Consider the following 26047-nt stretch of genomic DNA (forward strand, 5'->3'; position numbering starts at 1 on the left):
TCTGCCTAATATGCCTTGAGTTTACCCTCCATTTAATGAGTGTGTTCTCATTTGTACACATGCCTCTGCTTTCACCCCCAGTCTCACTCCCTCACCCCTCTTGACAGTGATCCCCTTCACCGCTCCTACAGATTCCTCTTGAACACCACTCAACAATCAACAGATATATTGCCGGGACTGTAATTGGCCCACATTCTTTGACCAAATTCAATAAATAGCCCCTCGACATGATTGACCAGACCCCTGACTGCTGTGTTTACATCACTTTGACTGATAGTGCTGGCTCTATAGGACTGATTGTTCCCCACTCCCCAGACTGTAATTGGACACTCCGCTTGACCGTGTATATGTGTGTGTGTGTGTGTGTCTGTGTGTCTGTGTGTGGCACTAACAAGCATTGCACATCACAGCAAGGCATGGATGCCATTAGCATGCAGATAGTTGCCAAGTAAGTGACTGTTCAGACAGCAACCTAGCAGCCACGAGATGCAGCCTAACTCAATGCTGACCTACATGCCTGTCCCTGCACAGTTCAATGCCAGTTACAGATGTGCCCTGCAATGCACATTCCTAAGTATCCCACAAGATGATCAGAGAGGTATCACAATCATTGTGAGTTACGTTCCTTGGTATTTTTCCCATCAGTAAGTGGATGGCCAACATCTGTGTGCAGCTTCCTGAACCAGAAGTCATTGTGTTGGCACACTGCTCATGTGGAATCTCCAAGCACCTGAGCAGCTTTAATACAGCATTAACTGTGAAGAGTTGGCAAATGTTGGATGCAATGTCAGTGGACGAGAAGTGAGTATGTTCTCCCCATGGATTCTACCCCAAGATGCTGTTTGGTGCTGAGCAAGACCATATGGAAATAGCAGCAGAATTAGGCCATTTGGCCCATCGAGTCTCTTGTTATTTGATCATGGCTGATATGCTTCTCAACCCCATTCTCCTGCATTGTCCCCATAACTCTTGATTCCCTTACCAATCAGGAACGTATCTATCTCTGTCTTAAATTCACTCAATGTCTTAATTTCCAGTGTTCTGCAGCAATGACATCTACAGATCCATCACCTGTTGGCTGAAGAAATTCCTTCTCATCCCAGTTCTAAAAGATTGTCACTTCAATCTGAGGCTGTGCCCTTAGGGCCTAGTCTCTCCTACTAGTGGAAACATCTTCTCCATGTGCACTCTATCCAGGCGTCTCAGTATTCTGTAAATTTCATTGAGATTCCTCCTCATCCTTTTCAACTGTATCAAGTACAGACTGAGAGTCTTCAACCACTCCTCGTAAGACAAGTCCTTCATCCCTGGGATGATTCTCGTAAACCTCATATGAACCTTCTCGAAGGCCAGCAAATCCTTCCTTCAGTACGGGGCCAAAAATTGCTCATCATATGCCAAGGTGCTCTGACCAGAGGTTTACACAGTTTCAGCAGTACATCCCTGCCCTTGTATTCTATCTCTCTTGAAATGAATGCTAACATTGCATTTGCCCTCCTAACTGCTAATTGAATCTGCATGCTAACCTTTTGAGAATTGAATTCCTAAGTCCCTTTGTGCTTCAGATTTCTGAAGTTTTTTTCCTTTTCAGAAAATATTCTATGCATAATGTCACACTTTCCAACATTGTACTCCACTTGCCTGCCACTTCTTTGCCCACTCTCCTAGCCTGAACAACAAGTGGGCCTCTGGATTACTAGAGGCCATTGCTTCTCCAATTTAGGCTTGAGCTTCAGCCATTTACAACCCATATCAATGACTGCTATGAAATAGCAAATTGTAATGTAACCATATTTGCTGAACATAAATTAGGAACAGGAGTAGGCAATTCAACATCTCAAATCTGCTCCGCCATTTAATATGATCATGGCTGATCTCAGCTTGATTGTACTTTCCTGCCTGCTCCTTAAAACTGTTCAACCCATTACTAATTAAATATCTGTCTATCTCTTCCTTAAATGTATTTAGTGTCCTGGTCTCCACCATACCTCCACTGGTTCACAATCCTTTGAGAAGTGATTTCTCTTCACTAGTTTAAAACCTGCCACCCCATACAGTTGAAAATGACCCTTAATTCTAGATTGCCCCATGAGAGGAAATGTCCAGTCTACCTCTACGTTGTCAATCCCCTTTAGCTTCTTCTATACTTGGAGCAACTTGGAGACTCCTCGCAGCAAGTAATGAGTTGAAGTCACCATAAACTTGTTCTGAGTACCACATTGAGAATTCCTGACATCTAGCTTGTTCAGCACATTTGGTAAGATAGGAATCAGATCATTAATGAGGTGAATTATGCCTTTAATATGGCACTTAATAAGCTATAATCCCCTTTAATTGGCAATTTGCCACTGCCCAGTGAGAAATTTGATTTGCCTCATGGCGAATGCATAAAGGATGAAGCAAGTTGCTGCAGATGTCAAGATAGGCCTTCCTGGACTTCTCATGTGATTCTGCCATATATCCCTATAAGATTTCCACCCAAAGAGGAAGAGAGTGAGAGAGTTTTCAACTGTAGAGAAACGACCATCAATTAACAGACTCACCAAAAGAACCAAATAAGGAATTCAAAAGTTGCTTATTTACCTAGAGAATGCTAAGTGTGAGAATTGTGCTATTACAGAAATTAGTTGAGATAGATAATACAAATGTGTTTAAGGAGAAGCTAAGTAAGCATATCATGCACTGGGAACAAAGGGCTATGATAATAATGTTGATGGTGATGGATGGGCGAAGACTTGAGGAGATCATAAATGCTAGTAAAGACTCGTTGGGCTGAATTACTTGATCCTGTGCAGTTTATTACATGCAATTATATGTTAAAGTATTTCCCATGTAAGTGCAAGTGCTTCTTTAATGTTTACTGCAGACTATAAATGTAGTCCCCCACAACCAGTATCCAGCTATCACCAGATTCAATGTTGTGATTGGGGTAGCTGTGAAGTGCTGCAACTGCAGTATTTTATGGTTGAAATTGTATAAAAGAAAGCCTGGGAAAAAGTGGAGAGCTTTAATTAGGGTTGAATTGCAGACCCATTCTCCCAGAATGGGCAGGGAGGTTATCTGCACAGTTAATTAGGGTCAATTTTGGGAAGTTCTGTCAGATTGCACCCAGCTGAGTACAAAACTCTTTGTTCTAGTTTAACAGCATTGTTTTAAACCCAGGAGAATCTATTTTATTGCAATAAGTAGACAGCTTTACATGAATTTATTCTCCACTGAATCCTTCAAAGATATCTCAACAGTTTACCAGCTGAATGTTATTATTGCAATCACTCTTCTGATACAGGAAATACTGCAAGTGAAGTAACCCTAAATGTGTGTTTTTTTTTGTTTGTGCACATGCAGAATCTTCTGAGTTAATTTGTTAGCTTACCTGTAAAGAATAAACTACAGAGACAAACATCTGGAAATCACTAACAGACTGCCAGGAGACACAGTTCACCAGCTCGGCCATCAAAACAATGTAACGTAACACCACGGCATCCAACTTCCCACACAAAATATGGCCAAATACGGCAATCAGCTGTGAACACAAAGAACAAAAATTGGATAGAGTGAAATACACACTTACAAAAGGTATCAATATTAATGAATCTGGAAACAGTAGAGAGAAATCAAGGAGTTCAACATAACTTATCTCAACAGGAAACTGCTTTGTCACTATTTTCACATCTGGTATAAAAGATTTATCTTCATCACACAAAGTACCTTTGTAAATCTCACAGATTTGCTCAATGCAAATAGAAAGAAATGAATCACTATTTTAGAATGACTGAAGAGTTATGCAACAAACTGCTAATACTGTGGAACAATATGCCAATTAGCTTTAATCTTGAAAAAAATATTTTTAATCGACCTGTTATGACACGCCTTTGGAGTATATATGACTTGAACCTAAACCTTCTGGCTTGGAGGTAGGGTCATTACCACTATACCACAAAAACCCTCAGATTTTCCCTGAAGGCTGCATAGTTCTATTGCTTTAAAAAGGCCTGCTCTAAGGTCAATGAGAGGTTCATTCTTATTAAGAACTTTCTGGTCAGATGGATGATATTGTTTCTTCCAAGTATCCATTCCCCACACACACAGACCTATAAGAAAAGCAGGAAATTACAAGCTTTCATTCTTTTAAAAATATACTTCTACATTTGCCTTGTATCTACAACAGATGTGTCAACCACAGTGTGATAGATACTTGTTAGATGGAAAGTTTTTATAGATGGATAGATACTATACTTTGGAACATATCCAACTGCAAAGTGCATGTAAAATATCCATTGGTCAAAATGCATGTATTTTGACTAATCTATTTTAAACAAAATGAGTATCTTTGTGCCCATTATTCAGTTAAAGAGAGCCCAAATCACATACATCTGTTATATATATTTTTATATAAGTCTTGCGGAAAGAAAGTGACTGATGATAGTTTATCAGTCTATAGATCCTTTTATATCCTTCCAAAAAATGAGCAGACACAGGAAAAATTTGATACATGCTCAAGTTAAATGACTTCAAAGTATTTTATCTGCATCCATTTGAAAGGTAAGTATTTATAACAAGCATTTTCTGGAGGGCTTACCCTGTTTGTTGATGCATATTTCTCTATGGCAGTCAGAAAATTAAATAGTGACAAGTTGCTGAGTTCTTCCACAACATAGTAATCAGTGAAGAGTGCAACGAGGGAATCCTGCAAAAATAAAGCTTACAGCTATAAACAATATGAAAGGGAGTTTACATCAGTGAAAAATACACTGTGATTCAGCTAGAATAAAACTGTTTATCCATATTTATGTTCAAGTTTATTATTTTTGTTACCTTTTTCCTAAAAGACATTTTGGATAGCAGCCCACTACATTTTGCTGATCTCTGAGATAAGAAAAAACACGATAACATATAGCCATCTAAAGGCAGGGATGGTAAGTAGAGAACATAGCCATCCAAAGGCAGGGATGGTAGGCAGCAACGTTAAATTATTCTCTTCCTACATAGTATCAAACTTCAAACTGTGGGACAGGTCATCAAACCCTAACAACATGACAATTACTGGCATGAAAGTCAGAGAGGGTCACTGGCAACTCCAGTTCTCTGCTTGCTCCTCTAGCCCTTCATCTTGGACAGCAGTCACCAACATTCCAGGGTATGCTCCATGGGCAACAAGTGCCTACATCCTTCATCCACGCACACTGGCATTAGGCATATGCCAGCCTCACTGCACCCTCATGGCATATCTCTGATCCAAATACAGTGCAGTTTTGCATTTCAATGCTGCATGTTGAAGTGCACCAGCACATTTCGTTGGAATGCTGCTGCCGGGAAATTTTGCACAGAGGTTCTAGCACCCAACTGGTGAATTGGAGCAGGTTGAATCTCATGGCTCTGTGATTGCTCTCTTAGCACTCACTCACTTTACACATACTTCGATGCTAACAACATTCCTGTGTTGTCTTGGCTTTTTGTACTTTACTCCTTCAGCCACAGTTTAAAGTCTCAAGTACCTTTGTCCAGATTTACAGGCCATTTATCATGTTTATGAGCAGTGACCAGTCCAAGGGGTGGACATGTTTCTGTTCTGCACTACTGGGCTATGTTAATCTCACAGTAGCACCAAGTATCAGCAGCCTACACAGCATCCACACCACATGTGTACCAATCAGCTGGCCATGTCTCAAAGTCTAAGAGTAGTCATTCACATTCAAGTCAAGGAAACACTTTTCAGTCAGGAAGCCCCAGCACAAGAAATCAACACATCCTCCAGTAACAGTCCAGCAGCTTTGGCACAGTCAGCCAACTGCTTGGGGCAGTCAGGTTCAGGGTCTGTGTCTCTACAGTCCAGGGACAGGACTACAGACAGTGTGATGTGACTCCAGAGTAACAAAGCCAGGGATTCACACTAAGTCAATCAGGGAGCTGTGGGGCCAAGTTCAGCTCTACCTCCACTTACAAATTTGCTGATGACACCACCACAGAAAGTCAGATTTCAAGCAACATCGAGACAGAGTACAGGAAAGAGATAGAGAGCTGAATGGTTTGGTGTAAAGAGAATTATCTCTCCCTCACTGTTAGCAAAACAAAGGAGCTGGTCATTGACTTCAGGAAGTGGCGTGGAGATCACGCCTCTGTCTGTATCAATGGTGCTGAGGTGGAGATGGTTGAGAGTTTCAAGTTCCTATGAGTAAATATTACCAACAATCTGCCCTGGTTCATCCACGTTGATGCTTTAATCAAGTACGCACACCAACGCCTCTACTTCCTACTTTTAAGCAAATTTGGCATGTCCTCAATAACTCTTAACAATTTTCATAGATGTATGATAGAAAGCATCCTTTCAGGATGCATCACAGTTGAGTATGGTAACTCCAAGAAATTACAGAGTATGCCCAAGACCTCAAGAAATTACAGAGAGTTGTCAACACAGCCTCTAGTAACAGTCCAGGGGCTTTGGCACAGTCAGGCAGCTGCTTGGGGCAGTCAGGTTCGGGGTCTGTGTCTCTACAGTCCAGGGACAGGACTACAGACATTGTGATGTGACTCCAGAGTAACAAAGCCAGAGATTCACACTAAGTCAATCAGGGAGACCATCATAAAAACCAGACTTCCTTCCATTGACTCCATCTACACTTCCCACTGCCTTGGGAAAGCAGTCAACATAATCAAAGACCCCTCCCACCCCGATTATAATCTCTCCTACCCTCTTCAGGCACAAGATACAAAAGTTTGAAAACACGTACAAAGACATTCAGAAACGGCTTCTTTCCTGCTATTCTCAGACTTCTGAATGAATGTCTCATATATGAGGGTTAATATTTTCTGCACCTTCTCTGTTGCTGTAACACCAAATTCTGTATTCTGTTCTATTACCCTGATGTACTTACGTAAGGTATGATTTGACTGGATAGCAAAAGAATATTTTTCAATGTATCTCGGTACATGTGAAAATAATAAATCAAATCAAATCAAATTCAGAGAAAGGAAATTTCCATTCAAGGATAGACTTCATGTTTCCTTCCCCTTACCCACGTTTTAAGTACTTTGAACCAGCTCATATTTTGAGAGGCAGCATGCTGGCATGTGCCAGGCCTTCCTTGAACATATTTATAGTACCAATGTGAATTTTCTGTCTCTTTAACTTTCATCATTCCTTTTAACTCTGCAAGAATGCATCTCATCTTTATTTGATGCCACTGCTCATAATCATTTGAATGGTAAATGGTTTGTAGAATGTCTAAAATTCACTTGATTAATTACGTCTTCATTTCAAGTCATCTGCCAATCACTGCAATATTCTACTAACAATTCAAAAAAACCAGTTGAAGTTTGGGAAACATTATGCAATTTAACATAGAATTAGCGGATTTTCACATTTGATTTATGTTGTTAACAATTGTACTAATTAGTAACAATGTAAGACTGGCAATTACATTATGTCATATTATTTTATCTTAATCCTTTCATATCAAATTTCATTTTAAGAGAGGTGCTAACCCATTTAATTGAAACAGATTAGTACCAATGCTAAAATAGTTGACAAAGTAATTTGTCATGAATGCTTTAAGTATTTGACTGATGATATCTCAGATGTAATTTTTAGTTAATAGTTTGCTACCTGATTATAGTTTTAACCCAGTATTGTAAATTAGTTTCCTAAAAAAGAGGTAAAAGTTACACAAATTATCTAAAATGATAATCGTGATAAATTATTACACATGTGCCTTTCCTATCCCTTGACTGTTTTCTTCTGCCTCTGATGCTGTAATCCTAACAATAGGGAATGTATTATTCCCCTTTGTAGAAAACTGATATTTGAGCTGTTAGCTCATATCGCATCTGATAGTAGATTTAATTAGAGTTAAATCTCTTTAAAAATTCATGAATTTCTCCACTTGTTTAAAAAAATGTGCATATTCATGATTAAGCAATAGTGCAATCCTTGTGAAGTACAGTAAAAGCCATAAGAAAATAAATAATTATTTATGTAAAGAGCAGAAGGTTATTTACTGACAAGGAAAAGGGTCTTGGATACACCATCAGTTTAGCAAGATAGGACAAAAGGATGTATTATAAAACCTTCAGAATTATTACTGATTACAAACTACAATTAATTAAGCAGAGCCTAACCTTTTCTTTATAAGTAAAGTGAGAATGCTGTTGTGCCCCAGATTCAGAATAGTAGATTTTGTTCTTTGCTTTGATTAAGGGAAATGATGCTACTTTCCACTTCAACTGAACCAGCAGGAGAGGAAGACACAAATTAATTACCTCAAATAAACAAAATTTGTCTGAAGCAGACACTTTCATGTCAGGTTCACAAAGACAAAGGAAAACAATTTGCCAAAAGACAAATCAGCAATAACTTCAGGATGAGAAACCAATAATGGTAGTATCACTCGTGGACCTATTTATAATCTGTGCATGGGTTCTCGGTATCAATGGCAAGGCCAGCATTTATTGCCAAATCTCAATGTTTAAAAATTCATTCACAGGGTGTGGGGATTGCTCGCTAGGCCAGCATTTATTGACTATCCCAAATTGCCCTGATCAGGTGGTGTTGAGCTGCCATCTTGAACCATTGGGATGTAGGGATACCCATAGTGCTGCTAGAGAGGGCGTTCCAGGAATTTGATCTGGCAACAATGAAGGAACTATGATGTACTTCCAACTCAGGATGATGAGTGACTTGGAGAGGAACTTGTAAGTAGTGATGTTCCCAGATTCCTGTTTTCCTTGAGCCTCTAGGTGATAAATGTTATGGGTTTGGAAGATGTTGTCAATAGAACCTTGGTGAGTTATTGTACTGTATCTTATAGATGTACACACTGCTGTTACTGATAATTGGTGGTGACAGAAGTGAGGTTGTAGATGACGTGCTAGTCGAGTCGTTTGCTTTGTTCTAGATGGTGTTGAGCACTTTCAGCTGTACCCATTCAGGTACATACAGAGAATTTAATCACATGAGTGACTTGTATATTATAGATAATGGGCTGTATTTGGGGAGACAGGAGGTGAGTTACTCACCGCAGAATTCCTAATCTTTGACCTGCCTTTATAGATATAGTATTTATGTAGCTGGCCCAGTTCAATTTCTAGTCAATGGTAACTCCCCCGGAAGTTGATAGTGGGGAAATTCAGTGATGATAATATTGTTGAATGTCCATAGCTAATGGAGGTGGTGAAGGGAGTGAACGTTGGTTTTCCAACAAGTGAGCCACTTTGTTCTGGATGGTGTTGGGTTTTTCAAGTGTTCTTGAAGTGTCCAGGCAAGTGGCAGTGCATCCATCACAATCCTGACTTATGCTTTGTAAATGGTGAACAAGCTCTGAGGAGTCGGGAGATAAATTACTTGCTGCAAAATTTCCAATGGTCTTCTTATCAGCTCTGCGGCCACTGTATTATTGTGGATAGTCCACTTAAGTATTTAGCCAATGGCAACTTTAGGATATTGGTGCTAGATTCAGTGATGATAATGCATTGAGTGTCAAACAAAATAGTTAGATTCTCTATTGTTGAAGATGGTCATTTCCTGGTACTTTTGCGGCATGAATGTTATTACCACTTCTCAACGCAAACCTTAATACAGAATGGATTTTGTTCCATATGGACATGGATGCTTCAGCATCTGAAGAGCTGTGGATACTGCTGAACATTGTGCAATCATCAATTAACATCCTCACTTCTGACCTGATGTGGAGGGAAAGTAATTGAGTGAGCCTAGGACACTACACTGAGGAACTTCTGCAGTGAAATCATGGAGCTGAAATAACTGAGCTCCAATCACAAGCATCTTCCTTTGAGTTAGACACCAGCCAACAGAGAGTTACCAACATAGTAATAGAAAGTGCTGGAGTAATTCATGAGGTCTGGCAGCACCTACACAGAGAGGAACAGATTTAATGTTTCAAGTCTAATATGACCTTTCTCGTAATCTGAAGAAGAATCATATTAGACTTGAAACATTAATTCTATTTCCAACTCTGCAGATGCTGCCAAATCTGAATTTCTCCAGCACTTCCTGTTTTAAGTCCAAACTCACAGTATCAGCTGTACTTTGCTTTTATTTTTGTGGAGAGTTACTCCTGCCTCCCAGTGACTTACATTTTTCCAGAGCTCCTTCCCCTTCAGTCGAATAAGCTTTGATATCTAGGATAGTCACTCTCACATCACCCCTGGAAGTCAACTCTTCTTGTCCATGTTTTGGCCAACACTCTAATGAGGTCAGGAGCTGAGTGACCCTCTTGGAACCCAACTGAGCAGGTTATTGTACCACTTGACAGCACTGTCCATCCATCTTCTGTCACTTTGCTGATGATCAACTTTGCTGGTTTGGTAGAAATTGTCCAGATAACATTGTCCTGTTTCCTGTGGACATAGCTGGGCTATTTTATACAATGTTGAATAGATGTAGTGTTTCAACTATATTCTAACAGCTAAAATGCTATAGCATTTGCTTGGTAAGTAGTCTGGCGAGTTCTGAAGTTTAAGTCTGCATTACTACCAGCAGAGTGTTGTTAAGGCTATAACCTTTGTTGTATCCAATGCCATCAGTCTTTTCTTGAAATCACATGGAGTGAATCAAATTGATTGAGGGTTTTGGCACCTCTGGCTGAAGATGTTGCCTTGTCTCTAAATTTATTCATCATATCTATAGGGATTCCATCACATCCTTCTCCTTTTCCTTGCTTTAGTTTTTTTTAAAATACAGGTCGTTCTGGTACAACGCACGTTTCATCAACACAAATAGGCTATAATATCATTGATGAATTGTGGACAATGTTTGGTTAATGCAAACTTTCTACTGAATGGGTATAGCGATTTTCTACAGCAATCTCCAATTTTTAATAGAATTTATAGAATCCCTACAGTGCGGATTTTTATTTTATTGCCCATCCCTAGTTGTCCTTGAGAAGATAGTAGTGTGCTGCTGCTTGAACCACTGCAGTCCATATACTGTTGACCCACAACGCCCTTAGAGAGGGGATTCCAGGATTTTGACACAGCGACACTGAAGGAATGGCAATATATTTCCAAATCAGGATGGTGACTGGCTTGCAGGGGAACCTGCAGGAGGTGGCATTCCCATGTATCTGCTACCCTTGTCCTTTTAGATGGAAGTTGTGATGGGTTTGGAAGGTCCTATCTAAGGATCTTTGGTGAATTTCTTCAGTGCATTTGCCACTGAACATCGACAGAGAGAGTGGATGCTTGTGGATGTGGTGCCAATCAAGCAAGCTGTTTTGTCCTGGATGGTATCAACCTTCTTGAGTGTTGTTGCAGCCATCCCGGCAAATGGGAAATATTCTATCATACTCCTGATTTATGCCTTTTAGGTGGTGGATAAGCTTTACTGCTGCAGTATTCCTAGTTTCTAACCTGCTCTTGTATTTATGGGATAAGTCTAGTTGAGTTTCTAGTCAATGGCAGCCGCATGGATATTGATAGTGAGGAATCAGTGATGGTAACCCCATTGAATGTCAAGGGACAATGGTTAGATTGCCTCTTATTGGTGATGGTTATTGTTTCACATTTATATGATGCAAATGTTACTTGCCACTTGTCAGCCCAAGCCTGGATATTGTCCAGATCTTATTGATTTGAAGGTGGGTTGCTTCAGTATCTGAGAAGTTGTGAATGGTGCTAAACATTGTACCATTGGCAACATCCCACTTCTGACCTTATAATGGAGGGAAGGCCATTGATGAAGCAGCTGAAGATGATTGGGCCAAGGACACCACCCTGAAAGATTCCTGCAGCAATGTCCTGAAGCTCAGATGACAGACCTCCAACAACCACAACTATCTTCCTGAATGAATGGTTGTGGAGAGGGTGCCTCCCAATTCTCATTGATTCCAGTTTTTCAATGGCCTCTTTGATGCCAGTCTTGGTCAAATGCAGCCTTGATTCCAAGGGTTGTCAGTCTCATGTTACCTCTGGAATTCAGTTGTTTTATCTATGTTTGAAACAAGGATGTAATGAGGTCAGGAGCTGAGTGGCGCTGGTGGAACCCACATTAGGTGTCACTGAGCAGGTTATTGCTGACTGGGCACTGCTTGACAGCACTGTTGATGACACCTTCCATCACTTTACTGATGATCAGGACTAGACTGATGGGGTAATTGGCTGGATTGGATTTTTCCTGCTTTTTGTGTCCATGATGACCCTGGGCAATTTTCCACATTGCCAGTGTTGTCATTGTCCTGCCCACCTGTATTCCTGTTTTATAAGCAAAACAGCACAGGCAGACTCATTTCAGCAACAGGCTTACTATTCATTGCTGCAAACGATTCAGGTTGGAGGACAAAATAAGTAGTTAGCAACTGACTTTCATTTAAGTTTCCTTCATAGCACTGAACAAAGCTACAATCCTCTTTAAAAAAAATCTGTATGATCATTAAATTTGTTGTCCTGTATTTTGTGTTATGATTGCTAAATGGCTTGTTATTAAATCTTGCTGAATTAATATATTATTTTCCTCAAGAGAGATATTTTAACAAGTGCTTCTTCCATCTTATTGCTCCTAATTATAAGTAACACTAGTGAATAAAATAAGGTATTGTACTGTTGATTGGCTTTTGAAAAGGAATAAATTAAATCCCAACAGATTTGATTGGAATACGCAAACTTCTTTCATTTATTAATTATTTACATATACATTTTACTGTCTCATGAATGGATCAATTTTAAAGAAACAATCAAAGTGTTCCCTATTAATTGCAATTCAGATTTACAACATGTCAATAACAATATCTTAGTCTAAAGCCAAACAATAACTGTTTGTCTCTTTGACCTTGAAGCTCATCGAATCTCTCATGTGATAAACACATCTATTCAGCAGCACACACTTTGACACAGAGTCTAATTTTTCCCAGCTTCCTAACATCAACAAGTTAGAATTCACACACTGCAACCTGTTAGGGTGGGTAAGGGAGGCATCGGTATGTGATATTATCTCTAGACTATTAATCCAGAGCCCTAGGTAACGTTCTTGGGACCCTGGTCAAATCCTGCCATAGTAGATGGTGAAATCTGAATTCAATTTTAAAAAACTGCAACTAAGAGTCTAATGATGGACATGAATCTATTGCTGATTCTAAGGAAAAACCCACTTGGTTCACTAATATTTTTTAGGGAAGGAAACTGCCGTCTTTATCTGGCCGTCAACTTGCAGAGCGCTTCAGAGAAATCTCCAGAATACCCGCACCAACCGCCCTGGCCAAACACTTCAAATCCATCTCCCACTCCGCCAAGGACATGCATGTCCTGGGTCTTCTCCATCACCACACCCTAAGAACCCGACGTTGGGAGGAAGAACACCTCATCTTCCGCATTCAGACTCTCTAACCCCATGGCATCAATGTGGACCTCACCAGTTTCCTCATTTCCCCATATCCCTCCTTATCCCAGTTTCAACCTTCCAAGTCGGCACCGCCCTCATGACCTACCTGTTCATCTTCTTTTCCACCTATCTGCTTCACCCTCCTCTCTACCTATCACATTCCCCCCACCTCCATCTCCATATCACACTTTGAGCTACCTTCCCCCCAGACCCACCCCTTCCCATTTATCTCCCTACCCCCTCAGCTCACAAGCTCTTGCCCGAAATGTCGATTCTCCTGCTCCTCAGATACTGCCTGATCTGCTGTGCTTTTCCGGCAACACACACTCGACTCTGTCTCCAGCAATTGCCGTCCTCACTTTCTCCTGGCCTACATGCAACTCCAGACCAACAGCAATGTGGTTGGCACTGGCAGTTAGGGGTGGGCAATAAATGTTGATCTAGTCAGAGATGTCCACATCCTGTGAATGAATGAATGAAAAAAAAGGGTGTTGATAGATAGTTGCCAGTAACTGTTCACTAACGACCCATGGTGAATTATTTTTTTTATTAAAACGTTTTAGAAATTAAATATGGAGCACTGCTTAACAATTTTCACTATACTGTCTGAGGGTCCAATAAATTAAACCTTACAGTTGTTCTTATTTTACATGTTTTTCTAGTTTTCTCTACTCCTCTGCTGAAATCTCTGATTTCAAAATGTTTCGAAATGTTAAATATTCTCCAACACTTCAGCAAAATGCCATTTGGAAGACCAGACTTTGAGGGCTACTATGGTACTTAACAATAGGATTACATCAAAATCAGTCTCAATGTTGTCCTCACACAACATAAACTGCAGATTATTGATGCATGCAACTTCATTGTAGATAGTGAAATATGTACATTTTCACATAGCTGGATACATATTATTTTTCTTGAAGGACCATTTTCCCACAGATAAGTACCTGAATAGAAAGAGCTGGTTCACTCATTAGTTTGATTTCATCTTTCCACAAAAGATTGGCTGCAAGGTGTTCAATTATGGACAGACAGCGATTCTGTAATGAAAAACAAAGTAAAAAAATATGAGTCTAGTCAATGAGAGGGAAATGTATCTTTCACACATTTCCCACTTTTAGAAAATGAATGCAACAGGTTGGCTGAGAATCTTTGAATTGCATCAGAAACACAGTTAAAAATCACACAACAACAGGTTATAGTCCAACAGGTTTAATTGGAAGCACACTAGCTTTCGGAGCGACGCTCCTTCATCAGGTGATTGTGGAGGGCTCGATCGTAACACAGGATTTATAGCAAAAATTTGCAGTGTGATGTAATTGAAATTATACATTGAAAAATCGATTGTCTGTTAAGCCTTTCATCTGTTAGAATACAGTGATAGTTTCACTTCTTTCATGTGTAAGCTCCGAAAGCTAGTGTGCTTCCAATTAAACCTGTTCGACTATAACCTGTTGTTGTGTGATTTTTAATTTTGTATACCCCAGTCCAACACCGGCATCTCAAAATCATCAGAAACACATGTAGCATCAGTATAGCTGCTGCATTGCCCACATGTTGGTACTGGTTCAATGAATGGATTGCTTGTAGGCCTGTTTTTTGTTAGGATGCCTACAGGAAGCTGTGATATCCCTTTCTGCTCTACTGTGTCCAATCAGTTGCAGATGTGTACAGTACTGAGATGGCAATGTGTATAATAATACAACAGTGACATCGGGATTCATATATAGGAATCTACGATGACTAAAGGAATAACCTGCATGACAGAGTGATGTACTTACCAAGAAATGCAGCATGTATTATGGTATATATAAATGAGTTTTAAAGAAACCTACCAGCGTCAGATTTTAATTCCCAATCCAGAACAGGGCACAAGTTCCCCGAAGAGATATCCAAATATTATTCAAAGATGGACCAAACCATGAACAAGGAAGAATGTGAGACTCTATTCTGAAGTAGCTGCCAGGCCAGGTCAGATGAGGTTAGCGGTGGGAAGAGTAGCAATGCTGATAAGGATCTTTAGTGAAGGAACCTTGATGGAGCATTTCTGCAGCTTTGAGGTACATAAAAATGTTTTGTATCACATATATGAGTAGCCACTGAACAGCAGGCAGCAGTGGGCAAACCTGCACATTCCACGATTGTATCCAAAAATTGCAAACTGAGATCCCACAAATAATACAGAGTGTAAATTACTTAGGAAAATAACCTGTATCTGTTTCAAGTAATTTTCAAATGAAATGTGAGTTCCTGGCAGTTGAAAATCATCCCTATTATCACTACTGCTGTACCTTTAAATGACATGCGGGGTACTAATGTGCAAGTGCAATATAATAGAATAATAGATTTGAATTCTCACAATAAGCTGCTGTGACGTGTAAAACTCCACCTCAACCTCCCAATGATACAATGGCTATCTGTCTATACTGAAGATTTTAGTAGCCAACACACAGACTGGCGCTACCAAGAAGTCAATACGAGTGGAGAAAAAACTTGGAAACTGGACCTTGCTCTCGTCCAGAATTGCCAAGTCAAACAGGCAGGATGGGATACATCTGAGGGTGCCAAGTGAAATAAGGATGGAAATTGCAAAGGTACTAGCCATCATATCCAATTCCTCTTAGATAGGTGGGTAGAAGAATTGTGTATGTTACATACCATAGAGTCATGGAGATGTTAAGCACGGAAACAGACCCTTCGGTCCAACTCGCCCATGCCAACCAGATATCCCAACCCAATCTAGTCCCACCTGCCAGCACCTGGCCCATATCCCTCCAAACTCTTCCTCTTCATATACCCATCCAAATGCTTTTTAAATGTTGCAATTGTACCAACCTCCATCACTTCCTCTGTTGGCTAATTCCATACACATACCACCTCCTGTGTGAAAACATTGCCCCTTAGGTCTCTTTTATATCTTTCCCCTCTCACCCTAAACCTATGCCCTCCCGTTCTGGACTCCCCGACCCCAGGGAAAAGACTTTGTCTATTTATCCTATTCATGCCCCTTATAATTTTGTAAACCTCTATAAGGTCATCCCTCAGCCTCTGATGCTCCAGGGAAAACAGCCCCAGCCTGTTCATCCTCTCCTGATAGCTCAAATCTTCCAACCCTGGCAACATCCTTGTAAATCTTTTCTGAACCCTTTCAAGTTTTGCAACATCTTTCCAATAGGAAGGAGACCAGAATTGCACGCAATATTCCAACTGTGGCCTAACCAATGTCCTGTACAGCCGCAACATGACCTCCCAACTCCTGTACTCAATACTCTGACCAATAAAGGAAAGCATACCAAATGCCTTCTTCACTATCCTATCTACCTGCGACTCCACTTTCAAGGAGCTATGAACCTGCACTCCAAGGTCTCTTTGTTCAGCAACACTCCCTAGGACCTTACCATTAAGTGTATAAGTCTTGCTAAGATTTGCTTTCCCAAAATGCAGCACTTTGCATTTATATGAATTAAACTCCATCTGCCACTTCTCAGCCCATTGGCCCATCTGATCAAGATCCTGTTGTAATCTGAGGTAACCTTCTTCCCTGTCCACTACACCTCCAATTTTGGTGTCATCTGCAAATTTACTAACTATACCTCTTATGCTCACATCCAAGTCATTTATATAAATGACAAAAAGTAGAGGTCTCCACTGGTCACAAGCCTCCAGTCTGAAAAACAACCCTCCATCCACCCTCTGTCTTCTACCTTTGAGCCAGTTCATTTACCAAATGGCTTGTTCTCCCTGTATTCCGTGAGATCTAACCTTGCTAATCAATCTCCCATAGGGAACCTTGTCGAATGCCTTACTGAAGTCCATACTGCTCTGCCCTCATCAATCCTCTTTGTTACTTCTTCGAAAAACTCAATCAAGTTTGTGAGACATGATTTCCCCCGCACAAAGCCATGTTGACTCTCCCTAATCAGTCCTTGTCTTTCCAAATACATGTACATCCTGTCCTTCAGGATTCCCTCCAACAACTTGCCCACCACCGATGTCAGGCTCACTGGTCTATAGTTTCCTAGCTTGTCCTTATCACCCTTCTTAAACAGTGGCACCACATTAGCCAACCTCCAGTCTTCCGGCATCTCACCTGTGACTAGTGGTACAAATATCTCAGCAAGAGGCCCAGCAATCACTTCTCTAGCTTTCCACAGAGTTCTAGGGTACACCTGATCAGGTCCTGGGGATTTATCAACCTTTATGTGTTTCAAGACATCCAGCACTTCCTCCTCTGTAGTATGGACATTTTTCAAGGTGTCACCATCTATTTCCCTACAGTCTATATCTTCCATATCCTTTTCCACAGTAAATACTGATGCAACATACTCGTTTAGTATCTCCCATTTTCTGTGGCTCCACACAAAGGCCGCCTTGCTGATCTTTGAGGGGCCCTATTCTCTCCCTAGTTACCCTTTTGTCCTTAATGTATTTGTAAAAACCCTTTGGATTCTCCCTAATTCTATTTCCCAAAGCTATCCTATGTCCCCTTTTTGCCCTTCTGATTTCCCTCTTAAGTATACTCTTCTAAGGATTCACTCGATATATCCTGTCTACGCCTGATATATGCTTCCTTCTTTTTCTTAACCAAACCCTCAATTTGTTTAGTCATCCAGCATTCTCTATACCTACCAGCCTTTCCTTTCACCCTAACAGGAACATACTTGCTATGGATTCTAGTTATCTCATTTCTGAAGGCTTCCCATTTTCCAGCCGTCCCTTTACCTGCGAACATCTGGCTCCACTCAGCTTTTGAAAGTTCTTGCCTAATACCATCAAAATTGGCCTTTCTCCAAATTAGAACTTCAACTTTTAGATCTGGTCTATCCTTTTCCATCACTATTTTAAATCTAATAGAATTATGGTCGCTGGCCCCAAAGTGCTCCCCCACTGACACCTCAGTCACCTGCCCTGCCTTATTTCCCAAGAGTAGGTCAAGTTTTGCACCTTCTCTGGTAGATACATTCACATATTGAATCAGCAAATTTTCTTGTACACATAACAAATTCATCTCCATCTAAACCCTTAACACTATGACAGTCCCAGTTTGTGCTTGGAAAGTTAAAATCCCTACCATAACCACCCTATTATTCTTACAGATAGCTGAGACTTCCTTAAAAGTTTGTTTTCAATTTCCCTCTGCCTATTAGGGTGTCTACAACACAATCCCAATAAGGTGATCACCCTTTTCTTATTTCTCAGTTCCACCCAAATAACTTCCCAAATATCCTATCTCAGTACAGCTATAATGCTATCCCTTATCAAAAACGCCACTGCCCCTCCTCTCTTGCCTCCCTCTCTATCATTCCTGTAGCAATTGTATCCTGGAACATTAAGCTGTCAGTCCTGTCCATCCCTGAGTCATGTTTCTGTAATTGCTATGATATCCCAGTCCCACGTTCCTAACCATGCCCTGAGTTCATCTGCTTTCCCTGTTAGGCCCCTTGCATTGAAATAAATGCAGTTTAATTTATTAGTCCTACCTTGTCCCTGCCAGTCCAGAAGAAAAAAAATAACTGAAGTTAGTAACTGAAGTTCCCCTTAGTGAAAGTTGAGAGGAAATTTGATAATGGTTTTATAAAGTTAGGAGGATTATAGGTAGATTAGACAGGGGGAAGCTTTTTCAATGGCAGAAGGATAAAGGATCAGAGGATAAACAAAGAACTGTGGGTGCTGGAAATCTTACACAAAAACTGAAATTGCTGGAAAACTCTTCAGGTCTGGCAGCATCTGTGAATAGAAAGCAGAGTTAATGTTTTGAGCCCAGCGACCTTACTTCAGAACTTCAGTGTTGAGACCTGCTGAATTTCTCCACCAATTTCTGTTTAAGAATCAGAGGATAATGATTTGAACTGATTACCAAAAGAAACAAAAGCAACTTGAAGTAAACTGTTTCATGCAGCAAGTGTCTAGGATCTGGAAAGCAGTGCCTAAACATGTAGTGGAGGCAAATTCAAACACGGCTTTTTTAACAAAGGGAATCAGATAACCAGTTGAAGAGAAAATATTTTCAAGTAAATTGCAGGAGAGTGCCAATAGTTGACTTGCAAAGAAATGGCACAAATCTTGCAAGTAGAATTGGCTGCATCTGTGGTCCAACCGTTCTACAAATTTAACACCAAAGGTAAAACATAGGTGTAATTTGAAAATTAATTGAGGAGTAATGTGAATGGAGAACACTAGCATAGTTCTCTTGCTTAATATTAAATTATCTTAAGTTAATTAATTGTAAGCTAACAGCAAGGAATCATATTTCATGTGAATGAAGCTTGAAATGGGGCTACAACATGAGCAGACTGATTAACAGCTAATGTTTCTCGAAGGTGTGGCAACCAAATGGGCAGCACTCTGATGAATTTCTCTGATATTGGAAGTTATTTATCATTTATTTTAAAAACTCCCTCTCTTAATACCGAAGTTTCCTTGTGTTCGGAGGTCAACAATCTGTCATGTGTTACTGGACCAACTGATCACATCTATTTATTGGATGCATTCCAGGTGCTCATTATGATCTTGTCACACTTGTGCACGTCTGTACTATATTTAGAAGGGGTGAAAGAACTCAAATAAAAGTGGTACTAAATTACTAAATGACATGCTTTAGACTGCAATATTGGTTGCTTCATAAAATAATTGTGTACTTTTCTAGAGCATTTGACAATTTGTATATTGATAGTCACAGTTCTATTCTATCTCAGTAGCAAGGGTTTGTAGTCAGGATTGATCTTCTTTCATTCAAAAATAACTTAATTGAAGTATTCAATATTGTAAGGGCATTATTAAAGTAAATTTAGGCAAATAGTTAATGTGGAAAATATCTACAAGTGCCACTAACAAAAGTTCAAAATTATTAAGGAATGAATTAAGCTGACCTTTTACTGTAAAGATAGTGAAAGGTCTGTTGGATAAATTACCAAGGAAGTTTCTGAAGTGGCCAATTTAAATTAGTTTATCACAATTACTGTTAATATCGTTTGGAAAGAGACTCAGGAACATAGTCAAATTAAAATTAAAAGGTAAAATTAGGGCTGTTTAAAAAAGGAATCAAGACATTTTATTGAGGCAGTGGATCATTTCTTGTTCCACAATATAGTGATTTCATATTCCTGGAGTTAAACCAATACCTCAAATATACCTTCACTCTCTCTGAGAGAAGTATTTCTTAAAGATCTATGCCCAAAAGGCTCTCCCCTTCTGTACAGCAGAGAAAGTGCTGCATTGCTTGAATATTTTATGTGATAGGAGGATCATAAATGGAGGTACTAAATTTGAATGTTGTTGCTGGCATGCATAAATTGAGACTTTTACATGCTTAGGTATTTTATATATGCATAATTACATATTCTATATGTAGAGATGCAGTCAGACTAAATGTTAACATTATAGCATAGGAATTTAAAGACTGCTGCTGATAGTGATGTCATATTAATAAAGAACCTGTCATTTATTTGTAATTATTGTTGCCGATGATGGTATCAAAACATTAAGTTCAATTTCACTCACTTTTTACAAGTTATCTCATTAAATATTTACAGTTTGTTTCTTGGAATCAGATTTGTAACATCTTTAAAGGTGTCTTTTGGCTGCATATTGTAAAAGTTACTCTCTAATTCAGGGACACTGAGGTGAAGTTCATCATGTGGACAACCAGTGTGGAGTTGACAGTCAAAAGAACCAATACCAAATGATTCATGGACCTAGTTTCCAGTTCAGAGAATGTGCAAGCAGATGAGAAAGACAATGTATGCATGTAGCAGACAAAATTAATTTTCTACATTTTCTCTGCTGTACAGCGAACAGAGGATAGTTCTATTATGCCTCAATATGAATATCCTTCTCTGTCCAGGAAAATATCCAGTGCCCTGTCATCAGAGGAAGACAGTTCTGCATTTACCATTGGTAGGATCCAATAGTAATAATAGTGGCTAAACAAAACAAGCAACATACTTAGAAATTACAAATCAGAGCAGAAAAGTCATTCCCATACAATCTCAGTATGTGAAATTTGGAGTTAATAGCTTGGAAACGATTATGAATAAGCAAGCACTTTGTCACTGGCATAAAAAGAAGTTGTGACCTCTTTTTAACCTTGGTCTTTGTAAAATCTGTTGCTCCCTTACTTCCTGTCTAGATGCAATTGCAACATTCCTAACACTTACGAACAGCATGCTGGCCACACATATTGATTATTTTAATTAACTGATCCTATTGAATCTGGTCTGGTCAGCTTTCCGTGTGTGAATCAACTTGTGGGTGCTGCTATCCTATTTTGCTTGGATTCATGGAATCATCTCCAGACTGTTCTACATTTTTTTTGGTTCAATGTGTATTTAATAAATATTTCGAAACTAACTTAAATGAAAATAAAAAATAATGGACCTATTCAGGAACAAAAACATTTGGATTGTCAACTGATGACTTTGCTGGCAGATGGATGTACGGGTGTTTTATATGAAGATTTCATTTGACATGTTTTGGAGATTCATCTATGCAGGGGTCATATTCCCAGGCAGTATCCATTGTACTTTGATCTGGGTCCGAGTTGTGGTAGTGTCACAAAGCTCCTAAATTGAGAGAAACTGAAGCTCAGGTAAAGGTTGTGAAATTTGGTGATATGGGAGTACTCAGTGCCTGAGATGTTCAAACGCCAAATTGGATGCATTATATCATATGCGAGGGACAATTAAAGCTGATATGAATAAATTTATACCTGTTTTGGTGAACAAGAAGTGAAATTGTTACAGGTAAATTGTTTTTCAGGATATATGACAAGCTTTACATCAAATGGAAAGTTTTGTTACTGAAAAGCAATTTGGGAGAGAATTGAAATCAAGGAGAAAGTTTTAACATAACATTATTGGTAAATATTTATAATATAACCAAATCGGAAGGCATAAAACACAAAGACTTAGAAATCAGACAATGAGAAGAAAGAAAATTAACCAATAGAATAATTGTCACAATGTAAACCAAAGACTCAATTCACTTGAGAGACACAAGTATTATTTTTATAGTGATGTAAACGTTTGTTAATTTATGCAACTGTCCAAGTATTTGTTTCTCTGCAAGTCAGAAAATGTTACTTTTCGTAAAATTGGTATCCAACAGAACTTTATGAATACTAGTATGGGACAGATTGAGCCCCATGGATTCACCTTTTAATTAACCTCAGTGCTCTGCTAAACTCTAACTATACACAGTACTGTGTCCCTAGAGTGTTTGGCAAGACAATCTAATGAGGGAGAAATCTGCTTGCATTACTCCATATCACCCTAATATCATGCAGATGAGAAGGTTTGTAAAATTTAATGGCACTGGCATTAACCCTACAGTCTATTTTCTTTTTGTTGCTTATCCGTATTCAACCATCCATCCAATTATATTGCAATGACTTTGAATAGTCTGTGGCACGTGGTCCAGATAAATTACAATAATGAACATCGGTGTTGGAAAACAATGTGCAAAAAAATGTTTTGTCAACAGCAAATCAAAGAATTAAATTACCACTGAGATTGTTCTGGGTAGCACTTGCTTGATTTGTGCACAATTGCTGAAGCAGTCCCAGAGTGATGTAAAATCAGCTCCCTACAAAATAGAAGAGACATCCTAAATTAAATTCCTCAAAAGTGCTAATACGTTCAAGATTATCATTGCCATAAAAAATGCAAACACTTTCAAAATTGATTGTCACTATTTTTAACAAATTCACACATTCCTAAAAAGTAATTTGTTTATTATTACTCAATTAATTCTTACTGCCCACCCACTCATCCCAACCCAAGCTTCATTAATGTATTCACATTTTGTAAGTACAATAACCTACAAAGAAGGATCACTCTGTTAACAAGTGGAACAACAATAATTAGTGCAAATTGCCTTCCCAAACCTCAATACAGGAACAAATTTGAACATGCTGCAACTTAATGTTACTGCTATACAATATGACAAGTTATTAAAGAAGCTTTAAAAACTTGAAAACCATAAATCAAGGAATCAAAGCCTTTTTAATGCAATCGAAGGGTGTGAAGTTTGGACATAATAATTAACACTTCTCCCTGCAGCACGGTGTGGGAGTTTCTTACAGGTTCTTTCACACTGACGTAAGTGGGAGGAGAAAGATTGATTCTTTTTTAACCTTAGTCCCTTCTACTTTCCCAATGTCACTGGGAAATTCTCGCTCATTAGTCAAGTAATTAGTAGATTAAATATATGTAGTATACGACCTGAGGAGGGAGATCAAGTCTGTAAGGCAAAGCTGAAATTTGCTTAAAAGATAACATCAGCAGCTTCACATTCAGAGACTCTAGCAAACATTCAGTTAAATTTTTACAGTTACTTTTTTATTTTAGCACAAAGGGACATGTTTTCACATCTGCTTTTCAAGTGTCTTATTTTCTGTAGCAACTTCCATATATTATCGAATAATGTTTTATACACCTGCAACACATGGGTAGAGTGTTAAACAAGTACTTCACAATGAATTATCGAATCACTACAGCATGGAAACAAGCCCTTCAGCCCAACAAGTCCACACCGATCCTTGAAAGAGTAATCTACCCAGACCCATTCCCTTATGTTTCCCTTTGACGAATGGGGCACCTAATCTACACATCCCTGAACACTATGGGCAATTTAGCTTGGCCAATTCACATCTTTTGGAACGTGGGAGGAAACCAGAGCACCCGGAGGAAACCCATGCAGACACAGGGAGAATGTACAAATTCCATACAGACAGTCGCTGGAGGCAGGAATCGAACCCAAGTCCCTGGCACTGTGAAGCAGCAGTGCTAACCACTGACCCACCATGCTGCCCTTCTGTCTTCAGGAGCAGAGAGAGAAGAAGGATGTAGGGACAGAATTCAGGAAAATGGACTTTGAATTTCTTGCGCAATTTGACACAGGAAGTCAGGTAATACTGGAGATATTGGCAGGTTTAAAAATGGAAATATATGTTGTATCCCAGTCTGCTGTTTTTGATGAGGGAGAACTTACAGGGGCTCTGACTCAAAATTTTAATTCCTCTCTGTCTACAGGAGATGTATCAGAGGATAGCCAATGTGGTTGCACTTGACAAGAAGATTAATAGAGATAAATCAGGAAATTACAGAGCAGTGAGTTTCACATTAGTGGTAGGGAAACTATTGGAGAAAATTCTGAAGGACAGAATTAATCTTCACTTAGACAGGCAAGGTTCGATCAGGGATGGCTGTCATGGCTTTGTCAAACAAATTTCATTGAAGTTTTTGAGGAGTGACCAGGTGTGTACCTAAAGGTCATGCAGTTGATGTAGTTTATATGGATTTCAGAAAAGCCTTTGACAAGGTCCCACACACAGATTGAAAAAGAAGAGAAATGCATATGGGATCCAAGGTAATTTGGCAAGTTGCATCCAAGATTGGCTTAGTGGTAGGAGACAGAGGGTGGTGGTAGCAAGCTGTTTGTGTGACTGGAGACCGCTATCCAGTAGCATGCAGTAGGGATCAGTGCTGGGTCCCTTTTTGTTCATGATATGTATGAACGATCTAGAAGGAAATGTGTGTGAGGATGATAAGTAAGCTTATGTGTGACTTGAAGATTGCCCGGGTGGTGTACAGTGAGGAAGAAGGTCTTAGGTTACAGGAGGATACAGATAGATTGGTCAGATGGGCAGATCAGTGGCAGATGGAATTTAACCCTGATAAGCATGAGGTGATGTATTTTAGAAGAAGTAACAAGGCAAGGGGAGTACTCCATGAATGGCAAGACACTAAGAAGGTCAGAGGAACAGAGGGATATTGGGGTACTTGTCCACAGATAAGGTGGACAGGTTGATAGGGTACTTAAGAAGGAATATGGGTCGCTTGCCTTTATTAGTCATGGTATAGATTTTGAGTAGGGTGGTTATGTTGGAACTGTGCAAAATTTTAGTTACACTCCAATTGGAGTAGTATGTGCAGTTATGGTCACAGCATTATAGGAAACATGTGGCTGCACTGGAGGGGATGCAATGAAGATCCACCATGATGTTGCCTGGGATAGAGCAGTTCAGCTAGAAAGAAAGGCCGGATAAGCATAGCATGTTTTCTTTGGAGAAGGCTCAGAGGGACATGATTGGGAGGTGTATAAGATTATGAAGGCCTTGGACGGAGTGTATAGCAAGGAGCTGTTCCCAATAATTGAACATTAATAGTAAAGAAGCATAATATTAAGGTGAAGGGCAGGTAGTTTAGAAGGTATTTGAGGAAAAACGTTTACTCCTAGAGAGTGGAGGGAATCGGAATGCACTGCTTAGGAGGGTAGTTGAGGCAAGAATCCTTATAACCTTTAAAAAGTATACATATGAGCACTTGAAATGTCAGAACCTTCAAAGCTATTGGCCAAGTGTTGGAAAGTGGGACAAGTGTACTTTTAGAGTAATTATTGTTGGTTCAGATGTAATGGGCGAAAGGGCCTCTTCTGTACTGTATGATTCTACATCTAAATTATTTTGCTAATTAGTAGCTAGTTTTAACTGCTCTAATTTAACATACTGTACAGAGACTGGACCAAAGCCCTTTTTTTGCCAAGTCCTGCTTCTTAAAAATCTGAGTAGTAAATCTTCCTCTTTCATGATAGATGATACAATATAGCCAGGAATTTTGGCAAGGAATTTAATATAATGCTTTTGGCACTTTCAGAAAATGTAGCAAGAAAGATTAATTAGAAAGCTAATAATTAGAATGAAAGCAATTTAAAGTCATTTTA

The 26047-nt window shown here is 39.4% G+C and overlaps 1 protein-coding gene across 4 annotated transcripts in view; it reads right to left on the reverse strand.

Moving 5' to 3' along the window:
• The window catches only part of LOC122561234 (uncharacterized), a 297608-nt gene that overhangs the window by 31751 nt on the left and 239810 nt on the right, over nt 1–26047 (reverse strand). For all 4 annotated transcript variants that reach the window (XM_087998832.1, XM_087998834.1, XM_087998833.1 and 1 more), the window contains 4 exons: nt 22829–22909; nt 14275–14367; nt 4580–4687; nt 3374–3523 (listed from right to left, as the gene is read on the reverse strand). In XM_087998832.1, coding sequence (XP_087854958.1) covers nt 3374–3523; nt 4580–4687; nt 14275–14367; nt 22829–22909 — 432 coding nt within the window. The remainder of the gene's footprint in view (nt 1–3373; nt 3524–4579; nt 4688–14274; nt 14368–22828; nt 22910–26047) is intronic.

This window comes from Chiloscyllium plagiosum, unplaced genomic scaffold (assembly GCF_037043375.1).
Source record: "Chiloscyllium plagiosum isolate Xiang-an unplaced genomic scaffold, Cpla_swu_hap1 HiC_scaffold_22, whole genome shotgun sequence".
NCBI lineage: Eukaryota > Metazoa > Chordata > Chondrichthyes > Orectolobiformes > Hemiscylliidae > Chiloscyllium > Chiloscyllium plagiosum.